The following is an 18,172-nucleotide window of genomic DNA, read 5'->3' as shown; positions in this document are numbered from 1 at the left end:
GTCACAAAGCTCAAATCATTTCAGACTGGTTTCTTGAACGTGAAAATAAGTTCACTGTGCTCAAACAACCTCCACAGTCACCAGATCTCAATCCAATAGAGCACCGTTGAGATGTGGTGGAACTGAAGATTGACATTATTGATGTGCAGCCAGCAAAGCTGTGTGATGCTTTCATGTCAATATGAAACAAAGTCTCTGAGGTGTCCAGCACCTTGTTTAATCTGTGCCATGAAGAATTAAGGCAGCTCTGATGGCAAAAAGGAGGTCCAGAGCTGTACTAGTAAGCTAATAAATACTTAATAAAGTGGCCAGTGAGTGTACATCTTAGTTGCTAGGCTTCCAGGTAAGTAGACTTGAATCTGCATCTTTTCTCTTCTTCTTTGATTCGTATTTCTTATGTGAGTGTCACTGTGGGTGTTTCTACCCAGCAGCTGCCTCTCCTAACAACAGCGATTCCTTCTTGGCTCTATTCATTTTCACCATTGTCATCCACACACTGTGTCTGTGAGGCCCGCGTTTCTTCCACCAAAGGATTTAAAGTAATCCTGACAGTTGCTCGGTTACGGGAGGTGTTTTCTCACTGAGACCAATGGCTGAAAGCGCTGCTATTCCATTGATACTAAATAGTGGCGATTATGATGATGGTGTGTGTCTTTGCCTGTCTTTCAGTCAGCAAAGGATTTAGGCGGTGTGTTGGCTGCAGCGCGCTGCCCAAAAGAGAGATTATCAAATTAATTGAGTTATTTAGGCGAGACAGAAGATGTGACAGACATATTGTGCCACAGATAATTGTTTGAGTTGGATCATTTTAAGCTCAGGTGATTCTGCTTTTGTGCTGTGAATATTATCCTCTTAGCATGCTCCATTCAGCCATTTTCACTTGCTCTCTGAGTGATTTCTTTTGTACTCATTTAGTCTGACTGTCGATGGCTCCGATATTTAATTTAAAAAAAAAAGAAAAAAAATGATTCAAACATCATTGAAGCAGGCCTCATTTTATACAAAAGAATCAGCTTTCAGGCCAAATCTGACACACGTGGCTTCATAAATAAACAGGCCTGTGTCAATTAATAGAGAAGGCGTATTGATCCTAATCCCACCTAAACATATAAGCATTCTCCAACATAAGGCACACAAGTGTTTACATGCATACCGCTGGTTCCCAGCACAGTAAAAGCGTGGTGAGGATTGAGAGATTACGTGGTGTTGGCATTGGGAGGGAAGTGGGAGGTGCCAGTAAGATTTTCCGTTAAAAAAAAGAAAAGAAGTGAAACCCAGCAGGGTAATCGGATTAAAATGAGTTTGGTTCAAATTGGGGCTTTTGAGAGTATTTTCTGCACTCCATCCCCAGCAGATGTCCACAACAGACATCCTCATTCTCTGGAAGTGAAGAAACCAGCAGAGGAACAGCCAACATGGTCCCTAATCTGACCGGATATTGGAAAATGATTTCCAATGATAACTTCGAGGAGTATCTGAAAGCTCTGGGTGAGTTTATTAGTTCAGCAGGGAGTCAAGCCCAGAGAAGGAAGGCACAGATCACAAATGTACAGCTCGAAAAAGCAATGATGACATTATAAACCTGATCTTTACACAATCTGAGGCAATTCTTTGTACGTCCATATATGCATAAAACCTCACTGCTTCTTTGTTTTCAATTCATTTTCTGTCACCTTGCTCACGGGCCAGATGTAAACATTGCCATCAGGAAAATTGCCACCTTGCTGAAGCCTGACAAGGACGTCGTTCACGAGGGCGACCACATAATCATCAAGACTCTCAGCACCTTCAAAAACTACAACATGGATTTCTACGTGGGCCAAGAGTTTGAGGAGGATCTGTCTGGAGTGGACGACAGGAAATGCATGGTAAGATTTTTTACTTTTTGTACTTAAATGCATCTGTAGTTAGGAACCTGCTGAGACTTTAGCTAAACATCACAGATGAACCACACTGCTGCCAGGTGTTGGGATCTTGGGCAGTGACACACAGGAGTGCAGATTCTGTGGGCGTGTAAACGATTTCCACCCTTCAGCATAATGAGCACATGGTGTTGCAAGAACTGGTTGTTTTATACAATAGCAGAAAAAACATCTACCCACTCATAAAAGTTTCCTCCAACTTTTTACAAACTCTTATAAATTGTTGTAAAAAGGAACAATGTCAAAAGCTGCATGGAAAGAACTGGTCGAGGATAGAACTCATATTTAATCAGATTATGTCACTGACTGCTGAATAGGATCACAGATTATTTGTGGTCCCCATCGAAAGCCCTTTTTTTGTATGCTTATAGGGTGATTTTAGTTAAGCCTTAAGCTGTTTGGAGTGCCGCTAAGAGGGAAATTCACATGTTTGTGTGTAAAGATCTATCTGAATAATTATGGAAAATGGTGAGAACTGGGTCACTCATTCAGCTTATTGTATTCTGCATACTAAAATCAATATGCTCTGTTTTAAGAGTAGTAAGAGATCCTTCCCTGATGCCTCGTGCTTTTTTCACTCTCTCTCTGTCTTGTGATGTTTTGCAGACCACCATCACCTGGGAGGGGGACAGGCTGGTGTGTGTGCAGAAGGGAGAGATCGAAGGGAGAGGCTGGACCCACTGGGTGGAGGGAGATGAGCTTCATCTGGTAAGAAAACATCAGTCCCTGCCATGAATATTAATGCATTCAATTTAGACACTTTAATCCAAATCCAGAATGCCTCTCAGCGCTGTATGTGAAGAGCATTGATTTTTATGTGGGACTCTAGCATGAATTAACTACCAGCTCAAGCTGCAGTAACATTACAGTCTGTATGGAGGATTTCTGACAGTTACACAACTGACTCACAGCCAAATAATTATTTCCACTTAATTAAATAGCTCTGCTCACATATTTGATTCCCAAGTGTTCCCTCCAGATGCAAACTGCATGATTAAAAAAAAAAGAAGTGCATACTGTGAAATTAAAAGCCATCCAAATTCTTCTACTCTTGTAGTTGGCACCTCTGTCAGTCATTAGGAGCAGAGCCTTCGAGTTAGCCAACAAATGCATCATAAATGTTTTTATAAAATCTGTTAAAGCGCATTTGCATCTGAAAATACATTAACGCAATAAGTAGCCCATTAGTGTTTTCATTAGCACAGCATTATCAGATTTTCCTGTGTATGATTACGGCCATCAAAGCTAAACAAAAAATAATCTGCCAAGTTATTTGGTTTAAGTGATGCTAGCAGATGTTTTCAATCAGCTTGCCTGAAATTAGTTACAGTATTAGTGGAGAGATCCCCAGAGCCGGTTTGAGTGTAGAGCAACAGAGACCCCTGGTGGCTGACGCATGAACTGCAACTGGAAATGTGTATTAATTCAGTGTAAAGAGGGGCGACTTTTTTCAGGTCATTTGAAGGATTCAGTGTTCTTTTGTGGGTCAATAAGATTTACCCATGTCTTTGGGAAAATAAATAATCAGCGATCAATAAAATAAAACAACATCAGTGATCTCTGTGTTACAAGGTTGAACGGACACAAACCAACAATCTTGTCGTGATTAAAGAGACTGTTAGGTATTTTAGTACCATGGTAGCATTTACTGGATATTGTTTTATAGTGACATTATACAGGAAAACTCTGTCATTCAATAAGGCCCCTTTGTTTTAGTTATTTTTCTCTTTGACCCAAGAATTGATGTGTGAGAATCACAGGCTGGTACAAGGTTGAAATACCACAGAGATCACTCCCTCAGCTACATTAGTTTCTTAATCTTTTAGACGCCTGTTGAAGGCCAAATGGTTTGTTTCAGATTTCACTAATGAAAGAACTCTTTGTTTTGTGCCTTGAAAATATGTCGCTGAGATAATCACAATTGTAGCTGAACTGATAAACTACACAAAGGATGCTTCTTCACCCAAGGGCAGGAAGACGCTGCCTTATCTTGGTCTGTACTGGTTTAAACTGATAATCTGCTGTCTCATGAATTTTACCCTCTATATAAACTGTTATACTTGTGAATAAAGTTGAGTCAATTTGGGAAGACAATCTGAAGCAGTCTCTGTTTTCTTGTTCTCCCAAGCTGCTCCCGAGCTCGTACTAACACGCTGAATGGCATGCTTGAATATTACTTGAGAATATATTTGACTGTGTTACAGACTAAGGTACATTCTCTGCTGATAGACGTCCACGCCTCGAAGGAAGTCGATCCACGGATTAGGCCCTGGAAACCGTTTCCTTCAGAGACCGCTTTGTTCTTCTCGTTTATATCTTGCAATAGTCCACAGTGCTGCCATATTTCATGTTTACGTGCTTATCTTGGCAGAACTTGATAGGTCTTTTTAAAATGAAATAAACTACAGGGTATTATTTTTCTTTTACTTTTAAAGCTTGAACATCTTTTTTCCTTGTTTGTTTTTTTTTTCTTTTAAATTTTAATTTTTTTAGGGCGGCGTGTAGTAGTGCAGTGGTTAGCAGTGATGCCTCATGGTCCTGGGTTTGAATCCACCGGCCTGCAGGGACCTTTCTGTGTGGAGTTTTTTCACATTCTCCCTGTACCTGCATGGGTTCTTACCTGCGTCTTCCCACAGTCCAGAGACATGCATGTTATTTTAACTGGTGATTCTAAATCGGCCACAGGGTTCAATGTGACCTTGAATGCCAGTGTTTGTGATAGCTCTGATGTTTTTAGCCCCTCCCCCCTTTCTAACTACAAGTTGGTAATTTTTTGTATCACTTTTTATGATTAAAGTAAACACCACTTACTTCTGGTTAATGATGACACTAATCCTTGTCCATCTACTGCTTAGAGGTTCTCATTGGTCAGCATTACTTTCTGAGTCTCTCACATGTCTGAATAAACATATCAAACATGTATTTTTCTCTCCAGGAGCTGAGAGCTGCAGGAGTTGTTTCCAAGCAGGTCTTCAAGAAGACTTAAAGCAGCTTTCAGTGAACAGTCTGGTGCCTGCACCAAAAACTGGCTCAGAGAGACACATCAGGAACAACCTCTTCCTCTAACATACAGTCCGACTTTCCTTTTATCCCTCCAGCCTGTCCGTGTGTTCATGTTACTGTAGTGAATTCACCAAACACACGTTTCTGTTCCATCATGCTGTTGCCTTACTTTGCCAAAGGAATTTCTTTGTAGCACAAATGGGCAAGTTGACATATAACACCACAAAATCCAATACTGTGTATTTGTTTCAAGGTGGGTGCTTTGATTAGCAGGTTTAGATGTGCTGGACGCATGCGTAAGTGCCATAGCTGTAGCTGATCTGATGGGCGAGCCAGCTGGGAATGTTGTGGATGCAGTGAAGAGAAATGTATTGACTTAGTTTTGTAAATGATTACAACTGAAGGACGATGGTAAGAGCAGAACTTGGCTGAGATGCTCAGTCTCCAGAATAAAAATGTTACATGTATTTGTCCCAGTTCCTTTAAGACTGTGGCTGTGAATGTTGAATCAATCAATAAATGAAGCCGTTTTAAACCATCCAGTGTATCAGAAGCTCTTTTGAGATGAAAATACCTCTCTTCCCATGTGAGAGAAATCTCTTTGCTTCCTCTTGCGAATGAACCAAACAGCTCAGGTCACATTTAGCTTTGAATCACTTAATCTGTCACCTCGCTTTGTGCCATGTCATTACCAATTGGGCATAATCTATACGTGCTGTGCAACTCACTTGCTCATTCTTCGCTGCTGCTTCAGATTGTGCTGCTCTTTTGACTCCTTCCTGCTGCTTGTTGTGCATTCACACACAGGCACCTCGCCAGCGTATACCTGCAAGCTCTGTTGACTTATCATTCCTCAGAGGAGCTGTTATTGATTTATGTCCTCTTGCTTTGGGTGGTTTAAAAAAAGTTCTTTTATGAAGGAGTGAGGTGTCGACACAAAACCAGAGAAGCGTGTTTATTCTCAATAAATTTGTTGGTCATCGGCTGAAGGTGGGCTCTTTTTAAGTCTGCGTTTCAGTTATAGGTGCCTCAATGTGATTATACTGTAGCATTAAACCTTCTGGAGGGGATCTCTGGAAAACAAAAAGGTTGGGTTGAACTTTATTAACCTTCAAACCTGTTCAAAGTTCAAATGCTCTGGTTGAGTTTGCCATTGAAACAGACCAAACAGTGTTAGCACTGAAAACAGAATAGCCTCTCCTGGCTACACATGCGCATTGAGAGCGATGGTGATGGTACACTTTAACGTGGATGCCCACAGATGTGCCTGTGGTAACCTCCGTCAGTGACCGCAGAAAGCACGTCCTCCCCCTCAGAAATAACTGCCACTGCCAATCCTCTTTAAGCTATAAACTCACTTATCAGTTGCACTCTGCCCCCGTGCCCCCCACTCATATAAAAGCAACACAGCATTAGGACACCCTGCCTCTTCCCCACTCCCTACACTCTTCAGTCACATGCCAGCTTCACCAGCTGCAGCCATGCCAACAGACTTTAGTGGAAAATGGATACTGGAATCCAGTGAGAAATTTGAGGATTACTTGAAAGTACTGAGTAAGAAAACTTACATCCTGATATGTTCAATTTTAGACTAAAATGTCTTAGTTATATGATTAAAGAAAGATTAAAAGATTTGAATACTTTTAATCTTTTTCTTAACAGAACAACCGTCTAATTTTGAGCTACTTACTACAGATTCTTGTTGAGTAAAACTGAGTGTGATTATACATCATACATACATATTATGCTGTGAAAAAGTATTTGCCCCCTTCCTGATTTCTTAAATTGTTGCCTAGTTGTCACACTTAGATGTTTCAGATCATCAATGAATAATTAATATTAGACAAAGGTAACATGAGTAAAAATGAAATCCAGTTTTTAAAAAATGATCTTATCTATTAAGGGAAAAACAGTCATCCAAACATGTTAAAAAGTAATTGCCCCTTAAGTCTAATAAATGGTTGTGCCACGCTTGGCAGCAAGTACAGAATTAATGCAATAGCTGGCAAAGACTCTTCACATCCCTGTGGAGGAATTTTAGCCCGCTCTTCTTTGCAGAATTGTTTAAATTCAGCTACCCTGGAGGATTTTCAAGCATGAATGGCCTGTTTGGCACGTTCAGAGGTGGACTTACTGGTATGTTTCAGATCATTACCTACTGCATAACCCAAGTGCTCTTGAGCTTCAGGACACAAACTAATGGTCAGATATTCAGGAGTTTCTGGTAGAGAGCAGAATTCGTGGTTTTATAATTTAAAACATGGTTTTTATCAGCGTCCAAGTCCTGAAGCAGCAAAGCAGCCACCGACCATCACACTACCACCACCATGTTTAACTGTTGGTTTGTTGTACTTTCAATACAATGCTGTGTTAGTTTTATTCCAAATGTAACAAGACTAAAACCTTCCCAAAAAATTTAATTTAACATAGGACCAGCTTTGATCCTTATCCTCTTTCTTCATCATTCAGAAACAGCATTTTGCATTTATTCAGGTTTTCTTTGTCTATGATCTGAAACAAGTGTGAAAAATATGGAAAAAATAAGAAATCAGGAAGAGGGCAAATACTTTTTCACATCACCGCAACATATAAAATCACAGCTAGCTATATTACTAATATGTAACTAAGGAGTTACCACAGTTCATCCGCACTTCATCATCTGTTCCTCTTCAGATACAGCCTGAACAATCTTCTGTAATCTGCTCCTAGATATTGACTTTGCTACAAGGAAAATTGCCATCTCCCTATCTCAGACCAAAGTGGTTTTCCAAGATGGGGACAAGTTTGACTTCAAAACACTGAGCACCTTTAGGAATTATGAGCTGGCCTTCACTGTAGGGGTGGAGTTTGATGAGTACACCAAGGGACTAGACAACAGAAATGTCAAGGTAAGATAACCACTGGAGTCCAGATGTGATAAGTCAGTCCTTGCCCATGTGTGTCCAGGGTACCTGAAGCAAAAGGTTCTTAAAAAAATGAATCCATCTTTCATGGTAAATGGTAAATGGCCTGTATTTGTATAGCGCTTTTCTAGTCCCTAAGGACCCCAAAGCGCTTTACACAACCTATCATCCACCCATTCACACACACATTCACACACGCTGATGATTCATTTCATATATCTGTAATTAGTATTCAGTCCTGTATATTTCAGACTGATTTATAAGCTAATTAGTGTCAAGTTTCATTTAATACTCTGCACTAGCTGATGCTTTAATGTTTTAAAAAACGAGCAAATAGGCCTATGATAAGTCAGTGCTAAAAAACTAGCATAAAAGCAAGGATAAGCTGGTTAGTGTTCATTAGCCTTCGGGTTATAAATCCGAGCATGTGAGCAGCAGTGATATAAGCTTATCTGAACATGAAATTCCTTATCACAATGTTCAGACAAAATTACATTACGGCAGCTAAAAACTGGCTTAACTGTTTAACTGTTGTCTTCAGAGTCTGGTGAAGTGGGATGGGGACAAGCTTGTGTGCACTCAGAAAGGCGAGAAGGCCAACCGTGGCTGGAAGCACTGGACTGAAGGAGACAAACTCTACCTGGTGGGCTAACAGTGCTTCTGATATTTAGATTTTTCTTTTCTTTTTCTTTTTTGAAAGATTTGAGACTGAGCGTGTGCTGAATGATAATAAAGAAATGTGTCCCATTAATGCAGAGCTTCCCAAAGTGTGGGGCCCGCCCCCTAGGTCGGGCACAGAGCCATTGCAGGGGGGGCGTGGTATGAAAAGGGAAAAGAAAACCCAAAAACGCTTGGACACTGCTAGCACGGGGCGCCCACTCAAACGCAAAGCACGGGATGAAGCATAGTTATATATGTTTCCAAACCAACTTCATTCTAAGCCAAAGACTAAAAAATATGATGAAGCATATCCTCCCTTTGGTTTCACTTGCACAAGTGCCGAGGTAGGTCTCCCTTGCAGAATTGGTTTTTCCTTCGTCGGGAGCAGCGCTGGGCTCTTCAAATCACGCACAAACAGTATCCCACATTCTTGATTTTTAGTTCACAAACACTTGTTGTAATGACTAACTACTCCTGACATTTTGGAGATGTTAGCTCGTTATACAGTAAAGTTACAGCAGGATACAAATAATATCCTGCCACAATTTGTTCCCCCTGTTCAAATCACGGGCAAACAGTATCCCACAGTTGTTTATGTTTTTAAAACCATTTTGCTTGTAAAACAAAGAGGGCCCTAGCAAAAAAAAAGTTTGGGAACCACTGCATTAGTGGGAGGTGTTGCATAATCAGGATATGACTGTTAAGTATAAAATGGCCAGCTATAACATTGCTTAATGTTCTTTTGATCCCTCTGCTGAATAACATTAAGAGATTTTTCTTCCTCCACAGGAGCTGACATGTGAAAGTGTAGTTTGTCGTCAGGTGTTCAAGAAAAAAGAATAATAAAGTCAATGCTTCTAAATGAACGTGACATGTTTTGTTAAATATATGAGCAGAATGAATTGATGAATAAAGATGCTTTGAGAACCATATTGTATCTATCTATCTATCTATCTATCTATCTATCTATCTATCTATCTATCTATCTATCTATCTATCTATCTATCTATCTATCTATCTATCTATCTATCTATCTATCTATCTATCTATCTATCTAACAACAGACAATGATGTGATAGTAATGGAGAAAAAATAACATATTTTTACATTTTTATTATAAAACGGACATAAGACTGAGCTGACAACAAGGTTAGGACAATTTTCATGTTGCTTTCGAAACAAATAATTGACAACAAATTACTCATCTTAAAATATGACATTGGAAAGGCGCTCTGTTTATCCTATAGGCTAACCATGGATGGTGGTGAAGTTATATTTGTATAGCAACTGATATAATAGAATAAAAATAGACATAGGATATAGTCTTTACACACAGCATAGAATGACACCGTGGCAGCTTGACGACTGACTGCAGCAAAGCTCACGGATGTTGTCACGTCAGCACTTGCACGGCTCAACTCACGCGAGATTGCGTTTCAGGAAGTTCCACGTCAGTGTCCACTAGGCTGTTCACTGGAAAAACGCAACATTTGGACCCCGATTGAAACTGTTCGCAACACATTTCTCTGATTTTATTGTGACAACACGGGGACAAAACATGGTAGGAGGCATTTTAAACATCCCAGAGTGTGTTTTTGTTTGTATACATACCAACTTATTTGTTTTAAAAAGAGCCGTGAATCAATGTCAAATAATAATATCTTGCAGCTAGCTTAGCGGCTAATTAGCTTGAGTTAGCACGAGAGCTTGTAGCTTACGGCCTTTTAGGATTTCCAACCTAAGCTTTTTTTTTCCAGTGTTAGCATGTGGGTACATTTGTGTTGAGTTAGTTGCGCAGTTATTACTAACGGATGCACAGTTACAGATTTATCTTGATTAAACGAAATATATTGAGTTGAATGCTATCTGCTAATCGATGCTTTGGTTTTGCTACCAGTTGTTGTTTGAAGCTTCATTGTTTTTAAGATACACTTTAAGTTCAATATAACACCTGTAACAGCGCTTGGAAACACTGATCTCTTTCCGTCTTTTCAGCCTCTGAGGCTGGACATTAAGCGGAGGCTGACAGCCAGGTCAGACCGGGTGAAGAGTGTGGACCTTCACCCAACTGAGCCATGGATGCTGGCTAGTCTGTACAACGGCAGCGTCTGTGTTTGGAACCATGAAACTCAGGTACGAAGCCAGTGTGACAGTCGTGCCAAATTGCTTATATAAAAAAGACTGCTGACTTCACATCCATATAGATGATCACTGATGTGTCGCATCCATATGTTGCAAACTATAAGCCGGCTCTCTTTTCAGACTCTTGTCAAGACTTTCGAAGTTTGCGACCTGCCTGTCAGAGCTTCTAAATTTGTGGCAAGGAAGAACTGGGTCATCACAGGAGCGGTGAGTAATATTTACTTATTTCTGTTGGGATCACAGCTCAGAAAAAAAAAGCTGACAAATTCAAAGGTGCTGTATGTTAAATGAAATACTCCAAAAAGTTTAAAATGTTATGGATATTATAAACAAGACATGGCAAATGAAAACATGCTCTTGTGACTGTCATGGATGGGGTTAAAAGACTGACCAGTATTCTCGATAACTTAGATAGCATCCTCTTTTCTGAAAAACTGCTTTCAGAGTGTCAAGTTCCAAATCACCAACATTTCTGGTCCTGTGGATCAGCTTAATGCACCATCAAACACAACAGAATAGAGAATGCCACTGGCCACCAGAGAATATTGTGCATCATCCAGAAGATATTAAAAGAGCTCAGTCATTTCAGAAAGTAGATATTCCTCTAGCACTTACTGTAGGGGGTCTTCTGTATTTTTATTGAAGTTCAGTTTTTTGTTATTGTGGTCATTCCCTGTGTCTGCCCAGATCTCATGTATAGAAATACGAATCATCAGTGTTCCAATCCTCCCCAACTAGCTCCATAGTTTTTGTCACATTAAGATACAGATTGTTCTGCTCACACTATGTAACAAAGTTGCCGCCACAGCATAGTTCCTCATCACCCTACCTGATCCCACACATGCTGTGGTCTGCCACTCAAATAGTCAACTACCAGGTCACTAGGGAGACATCCACCTGCATCTAGTAAAAACAACAGAAGTGCCAAATAGTAACTTTTAAGTAATACTTTTAAAAACTAATGACATGATTTTTTTAAGGATATTGTTATCTTTCAGATGTTATGTGCACTAAGTTTTTGAGGGAGTCACATGATCATATCTTGTTTTCCAATGTTGTTAAAATCTTAAAATGATGTGTTTTCAAGTAGTAACTCAGCTTTTTTATTATCCCTGTGTAGGATGACATGCAGATCCGTGTGTTCAACTACAACACCTTGGAGCGAGTCCACATGTTTGAGGCACACTCCGACTACATTCGTTGCATTGCTGTCCATCCAACCCAGCCATACATCCTCACCAGCAGCGGTACGCTAGTAAACTCATGATTTCTTTCTTCATTTAGTTTTTTGGAAATCTGTGGCATTCTGCATACACATGCTCCACAGATCATACTATGAAGACTTGTCTTTATGCATGACTGTGTTTTTGTGTCATTGCAGATGACATGTTGATCAAGCTTTGGGACTGGGAGAAGAAGTGGTCATGCAGCCAGGTGTTTGAGGGTCACACTCATTATGTTATGCAGATTGTCATCAACCCCAAGGACAACAATCAGTTTGCCAGTGCTTCCTTGGACAGAACAATTAAGGTAGGAGCCTCTTGCTTTGTATTTTCTCACTTCTGCTTCTGCTAAAGCTGAGTCCTGTTTCCCGTGGTAAGACTTGAGAAGGTTCATGATCTTTTAAGCATTTATGCAGACAAGGGTATCCGGTTGGAATTTGAGCTTATACTCTTAAAAAAAAATCAACTTGTCAGCATTTAAGGTAAAATGTTTATTATTTTGTGATGGTGCACAGAAATTATGTGGTAAAATAGCTTTTTCTTTTTAAAATGTCATCAGGCCAGTGTCTGCTTTTCAGATTTTATACTATAGTGAAATCCCACAGCAATATTTACTTCACTTCAAGGTTTCTGGAAATTAGTCCTAGGAGCTAAATGTTTTGGAGAGTTCTGGAGGAATAATATATCTGCACCGTGGATTGTGAACTGTGGGTCATACACTATTGTAGGTTCCTTAATGACTATAAATTACACATATGTAGTTAAAAGTTCATGAAGTATTTGTAGTCATGTTCTTGGGGTTCTTACAGGTGTGGCAGCTTGGCTCTTCATCTCCCAATTTCACTTTGGAAGGTCATGAGAAAGGAGTAAATTGTATTGATTACTACAGTGGAGGAGACAAGCCCTACCTGATATCTGGGGCTGATGATCGCCAAGTCAAGATCTGGGACTACCAGGTAGGAGAATTTCACTTGATTTTCCTAATGTTGTGATTATTTACTTGTGCTACTGCGGTAAGAGTTGGTTTAGCATTGTGTGCATGTGAGTGTTTCACCCATTTGTCGCTGTGTGTTGTAGAACAAAACCTGCGTTCAAACTCTGGAGGGCCACGCCCAAAATGTCTCTTGCGTCAGTTTCCACCCAGAGCTGCCCATCATCATTACTGGATCAGAGGATGGTGAGCAGGAATCCCACTCATCCTCACCTGTGCACCCACAAAATGCATCTTTTGCCATCTCATTAATTATTGCTTTTCACACTGTGTTCTCTCTCCCTCTACAGGGACCGTGCGTATCTGGCACTCGAGCACTTACCGCCTTGAGAGCACACTGAACTATGGCATGGAGCGAGTGTGGTGTGTGTCGGGTCTCAGGGGCTCCAACAATGTGGCGCTGGGCTACGATGAAGGCAGCATCATTATCAAAGTGAGGGAAAGGAAGAAGACAAAGACTCACTATGAATTTGAAATTTATTAATTTATAGCTGGATTTTATCAAGGTTATCATGTTTTGTAAATGAATTATGTGTTCAAAACTTAAATCTATTTTCATCCTCTTCCAATCTATCTTCTTTTTCCGTCATCCACTCCTGGATAGGTGGGTCGGGAGGAGCCAGCCATGTCTATGGACACCAGTGGCAAAATCATTTGGGCCAAACACAGTGAAATACAGCAGGCCAACCTGAAGGCCATGGGTGATGCCGAAATCAAGGATGGAGAGAGGCTACCTTTGGCTGTCAAAGACATGGGCAGCTGTGAGATTTACCCTCAAACCATCCAGCACAACCCTAATGGAAGGTAGACATGCACTTGGTCCAGCCCTTTTCTTTTTTTATAAATCCACAGAAATGAGCATCACAGATGTTTGTTTCTGGTCATTTTATAATAACATTTCTATCAGAGGAGCTTCATTTGCAGTTTTTCCATTTACCAGGTTTGTTGTGGTGTGTGGAGATGGAGAGTACATCATCTACACCGCTATGGCACTGAGAAACAAGAGCTTTGGTTCAGCACAGGAGTTTGTGTGGGCACACGATTCTTCTGAGTAAGTGAACATTTTAAAACGTAACTTGAGTGTAACTTTGCCCTAATCCTTTGCTACTCTCTTATTGAATAACATCTGTATTTCTTTGTTAAAGATATGCCATCAGAGAAAGCAGCAGTGTCGTCAAAATCTTTAAAAACTTCAAAGAAAAGAAATCGTTTAAGCCCGACTTTGGAGCTGAAGGTAATGAAATCTTAGCTTCTGATGGATTTGTGGTACTGGAAGTGGAAGTATGTTGGCTGTCTTTCTCACCAGACGTTTTCCCTGTATTTCTGCTCTACAGGTATCTATGGAGGTTTCTTGCTTGGGGTGAGGTCGGTGAACGGCCTGGCATTTTACGACTGGGAGAACACAGAGTTAATCCGCCGCATTGAGATCCAGCCCAAGCATGTAAGACTGGCTTTCTTCTACTGAGTTAGATATTTGTTCTCAGTCCTGGTCCCTGTTTATCAGTCTGGAAACTCTGTGCATTTTTAATTGAAGTCACCACAAATTACTTTTGTGCTTCTCTAACCTTATTTTTAGCACTGGCCTATATAAATAAGTTAGTGAGTGATTGTCAGAAGCTGTTGTCCAGTAATTCTAGTAGGGTTACCTTTTTCTTTCTTTTTTCTCATATTTTTCAGATCTTCTGGTCAGACTCTGGTGAACTGGTCTGCATTGCCACAGAGGAGTCCTTCTTCATCCTGCGCTACCTGGCAGATAAAGTCGCTGCCTCCCAAGAGAACAACGAGGGAGTGACAGAGGATGGTATTGAAGATGCCTTTGAGGTAGGTGTGTGGATGTGAGTGCATTCACATCCTTTGTTGGAAGTCAGTGTTTAGAATAGCTTAGCATAATGTAATACTTGATCTAAGAAATATATTTGACCTGTTATGACATGTTCAGGTCCAGGGAGAGATCCAGGAGATTGTCAAGACTGGGCTCTGGGTTGGAGACTGCTTCATCTACACCAGCTCTGTAAACAGACTCAACTATTACGTTGGAGGAGAGATTGTCACAATTGCACATTTGGACAGGTAAGAATACAGACTATTTAGGCTCGAGTTGAATAGAATTGCTCTCCCGACTTTATTAGAAACACAGTCCAGCAGTGCAGAAACTCAGCAGATGATTACAGTAAATATGTAATCTACAAAAAGAATAAGTGGCCTCTAAAATTAGCCTTGGTGCTTTTTCACACCTACTTCCTTTTCTGCAGGACCATGTACCTACTGGGTTACATACCTAAAGATGACCGTCTGTATCTGGGAGACAAGGAGCTCAATATCGTCAGCTACTCCCTGCTGGTCTCCGTCCTGGAGTACCAGACTGCTGTAATGAGACGGGACTTTGGAATGGCTGACAAGGTGCTACCCACTATCCCTAAAGAGCAGAGGACCAGGGTGGCACACTTCCTGGAGAAACAGGTTAGCAAAGGCAATTCATTCAGCTTGAAACACAACTGGACTTTAAACATGAGCTGTAGAAAACTGGTCTATTAGAGGTTATTTTAATGGTTGTCTTTTGAGTTGTGAATATGGTTAAGGTTTCAATTTCTTTGGCTCATCAGGGTTTCAAGCAGCAGGCCCTGGCAGTGTCCACAGACCCTGAGCACAGGTTTGAGTTAGCCTTGCAGCTGGGAGAGTTGAAGATTGCTTACCAGCTGGCTGTAGAAGCAGAGGTAAGGACACAGAAGCAAATGCAAACTCTATATCAAAGGCTTGACCTAAATTGTAATTTGATGTCACAATGGATCAGGTTTTCTGTCCAGTACATTTCTGATATTTTTTACTCTGTTCTCTACAGTCAGAGCAGAAGTGGAAGCAGCTAGCAGAGCTGGCTATCAGTAAGTGCCAGTTTGGCCTGGCCCAAGAGTGCCTGCACCATGCCCAGGATTACGGTGGCCTGCTCCTCCTTGCTACAGCCTCCGGTAATGCTGTCATGGTGGGCAAGCTGGCTGAAGGAGCAGAAAGGGACGGCAAAAACAATGTAGCCTTCATGACCTACTTCCTTCAGGGAAAGTAAGTGTGAGATGTACAAGCCTGCAGGGGCGAATTGTGGAATAGAACCATGCTGTTGTTCACACTGAAAATGAGGCTACCAGGGTAATTCATGCCTTGCTGCTGTGCTTTCTCCACAGACTGGATCAGTGTTTGGAGCTTCTGATCAGAACAAACAGACTACCTGAAGCTGCCTTCCTGGCTCGCACTTACCTACCCAGCCAGGTGTCCCGCGTGGTCAAATTATGGAGGGAGAATCTGGCCAAGGTCAACCAGAAGGTTAGTTACGTCTTTGAGATTTTTGTTTTAGTTGTTAAACTCAATCAGCATCAGTCTAGGTATCTGTTCTTGGTCATGACCTGCATCTTCATTGTAGGCGGCTGAATCCCTAGCAGACCCTACAGAGTATGAGAATCTGTTCCCCGGGCTGAAAGAAGCCTTTGCAGCTGAACACTACCTGAGAGAAACCTGCTTGGGAACCACTAGGCCTGCTAAAGACTATCCACTTGTTACAGTAAGCTGAATGACTTTGGTTAAAATACTTAAATTATGCAGTGAGGAGACAGTGATTAAAGTACTCACTGAAAGTCCTTGATGACTTAAGTAAAAAAGATGCTTAGTTTTGGGTAAATTAACTGTGTTATCGCTAATATGGCAGCACTTCTGAATTTGTATTTGACATTTTCAGCCCAATGAAGACAGAAACATTCTTGAAGAGGCCCAGGGATACGAGCCCAAAGGAACCTTCCTACCTCCTGTCTCTAAGGTTTGCATAGAGTATCAATATCTCAGTACTTTTGTATTATCCTGATTACTGTTCATTGTTCTGTAGCTTCTGTAGGCTGTAAAAATGAATAGAAGCTGGAGAAATTAGTGGCAAGTACAATTTAAAATTCCCTTATTTAATTCACTTTTTTAGCAGACACAAGATGAAGAGGAGGCAGCAGCTCCCATTGCTGCAGTGACACCTTCACAGCCTGAGCCTGCTCCTCCTGCAGCAGTGGAGAAAGAGAAAGAGGCTGAAATCTATGAATTCTCACAGAAAGATAAGGTGAAGACTTTTGCTCCTTATTTTTGATTTATTATGCGGTCACAATCAATCCCTCTTCTAGTGTGGAAGTGATGACTTAGGTTTTATTCATACAGAACAACTTGTAGCACATACTGTTCTTAGTTGATGAAGTGAAATCGAATGAAAATTCAGCTGGAACATTGTTTAAAAAAGGATTTTCCTTTTTTGTACGCGTCTCTCTGTCCTAGACTCTGGATGAGCTCGAGGTGGACCTGGACAACATGGAGCTGGATGACATTGACACCACAGATGTTAACCTTGATGATGACTTTCTCGATGATTGATTGAGACCTGCCAACAGTCTGCTCCCAAGCACTCTATAGAGCATATTTAAAAGAAAAAGAGAGACCAAATCCCTTTTCCCCACTTTTTTTTCTTTTGTATTTGTCCGTAAAAATGTTATATTGTCATATCTGCCTACTGCAGTGTTTGAGTGGCAGATCATGATATCACTGATGTTTTATCCACAGAAGAAAGGTAGACAGACTCCCTCATTTTGTAAACCATTTATTGTTTGAGAATTTCAGAAAAACTGTCCACTGGGCTGTATTTTATTACTCTTTGCTTTTTGTTTTTCTTTTTTTCTGTTGTGGAAGTGAACATTCATTCAGTCCAATAAACTGGTTTCTGTACATATTCACATTTGACTAAAGAGCGTCTTACTCTTGATAGTTATCGCAAAAACTAACAAATGTAGCTTTTAATAATGAAACAATAATAAGTTCCTCAGCAGCATTGAGTGTGTCAGGGTCCAGCTGGGGTCTTTGCTCATCATCTGCAGCCACTTACTGCAGCACTGAGCAATTCCTGAGATGGTGTGGTGTACGGCTTGGCCACGCATCTCTAACTTTTTAAGGAGTTTTGGTGGTTATATCAGAATCAGCATACTTTATTAATCCCTAAGGAAATTATGTGGGTTACAGATGCTCCAGTACAGTAACAGAAACAGACTAGACTTGTAGTTTGGTAATCTCCACTGTGCAAACTATTGCTCTCCAACCTCACTGTTCCACCTCCGCTTTCAACTTAGGATATCATAGCCTCTTCCTCTCGCTGGCCTGACCCATGCCATCCTCCCATTCTACTGCCAGCTGTATAAATTACACAGACACATGCATCGCTGCATAATAAACAGCATAATAATGCATAATTATTTAGAAAATTCCAGTGATGCAAGTCTTGTAATTGTCAGAAAAACAGACCTGCTTTTAAAAAAACAGGAA

The 18,172-nt window shown here is 40.8% G+C and overlaps 3 protein-coding genes across 4 annotated transcripts; all 3 read left to right on the top strand.

The window, feature by feature from the left end:
* The first annotated feature begins 1,245 nt into the window (after positions 1-1,245).
* Positions 1,246-5,463, top strand: rbp1.1 (retinol binding protein 1, cellular, tandem duplicate 1). Its single transcript, XM_026150091.2, has 4 exons — positions 1,246-1,488; positions 1,690-1,868; positions 2,529-2,630; positions 4,858-5,463. The coding sequence occupies exons 1-4, from the start codon at positions 1,416-1,418 to the stop codon at positions 4,906-4,908; spliced, it is 405 nt and encodes a 134-aa protein (XP_026005876.2). The 5' UTR covers positions 1,246-1,415; the 3' UTR covers positions 4,909-5,463.
* Positions 5,464-6,318: 855 nt separating this feature from the next.
* On the top strand, positions 6,319-9,418 carry LOC145421850 (retinol-binding protein 2-like). The gene is made up of 4 exons (XM_080292720.1): positions 6,319-6,479; positions 7,635-7,813; positions 8,370-8,471; positions 9,278-9,418. Exons 1-4 carry the CDS (start codon positions 6,383-6,385, stop codon positions 9,329-9,331), a joined length of 432 nt encoding a protein of 143 aa, XP_080148846.1. The 5' UTR covers positions 6,319-6,382; the 3' UTR covers positions 9,332-9,418.
* A 491-nt stretch (positions 9,419-9,909) lies between these two features.
* On the top strand, positions 9,910-17,589 carry copb2 (COPI coat complex subunit beta 2). Of its 2 annotated transcripts, none has more exons than XM_026150246.2 (22): positions 9,910-10,049; positions 10,484-10,621; positions 10,751-10,837; positions 11,751-11,877; positions 12,012-12,160; positions 12,663-12,809; positions 12,931-13,030; positions 13,135-13,277; positions 13,449-13,648; positions 13,785-13,895; positions 13,990-14,078; positions 14,179-14,285; positions 14,522-14,665; positions 14,784-14,914; positions 15,097-15,304; positions 15,448-15,558; positions 15,684-15,898; positions 16,018-16,156; positions 16,254-16,391; positions 16,566-16,643; positions 16,800-16,928; positions 17,138-17,589. In XM_026150246.2, exons 1-22 carry the CDS (start codon positions 10,047-10,049, stop codon positions 17,231-17,233), a joined length of 2,790 nt encoding a protein of 929 aa, XP_026006031.1. In that variant the 5' UTR covers positions 9,910-10,046; the 3' UTR covers positions 17,234-17,589. The 2 variants fall into 2 exon arrangements, with proteins under 2 accessions (XP_026006031.1, XP_026006030.1); XM_026150245.2 differs by having other exon boundaries at positions 16,797-16,928.
* Positions 17,590-18,172: the final 583 nt, after the last annotated feature.

Source organism: Astatotilapia calliptera, chromosome 18, assembly GCF_964374335.1.
Source record: "Astatotilapia calliptera chromosome 18, fAstCal68.1, whole genome shotgun sequence".
Taxonomy (NCBI): Eukaryota; Metazoa; Chordata; class Actinopteri; order Cichliformes; family Cichlidae; genus Astatotilapia; species Astatotilapia calliptera.
This window is presented reverse-complemented; position numbering and strand designations above follow the sequence as displayed.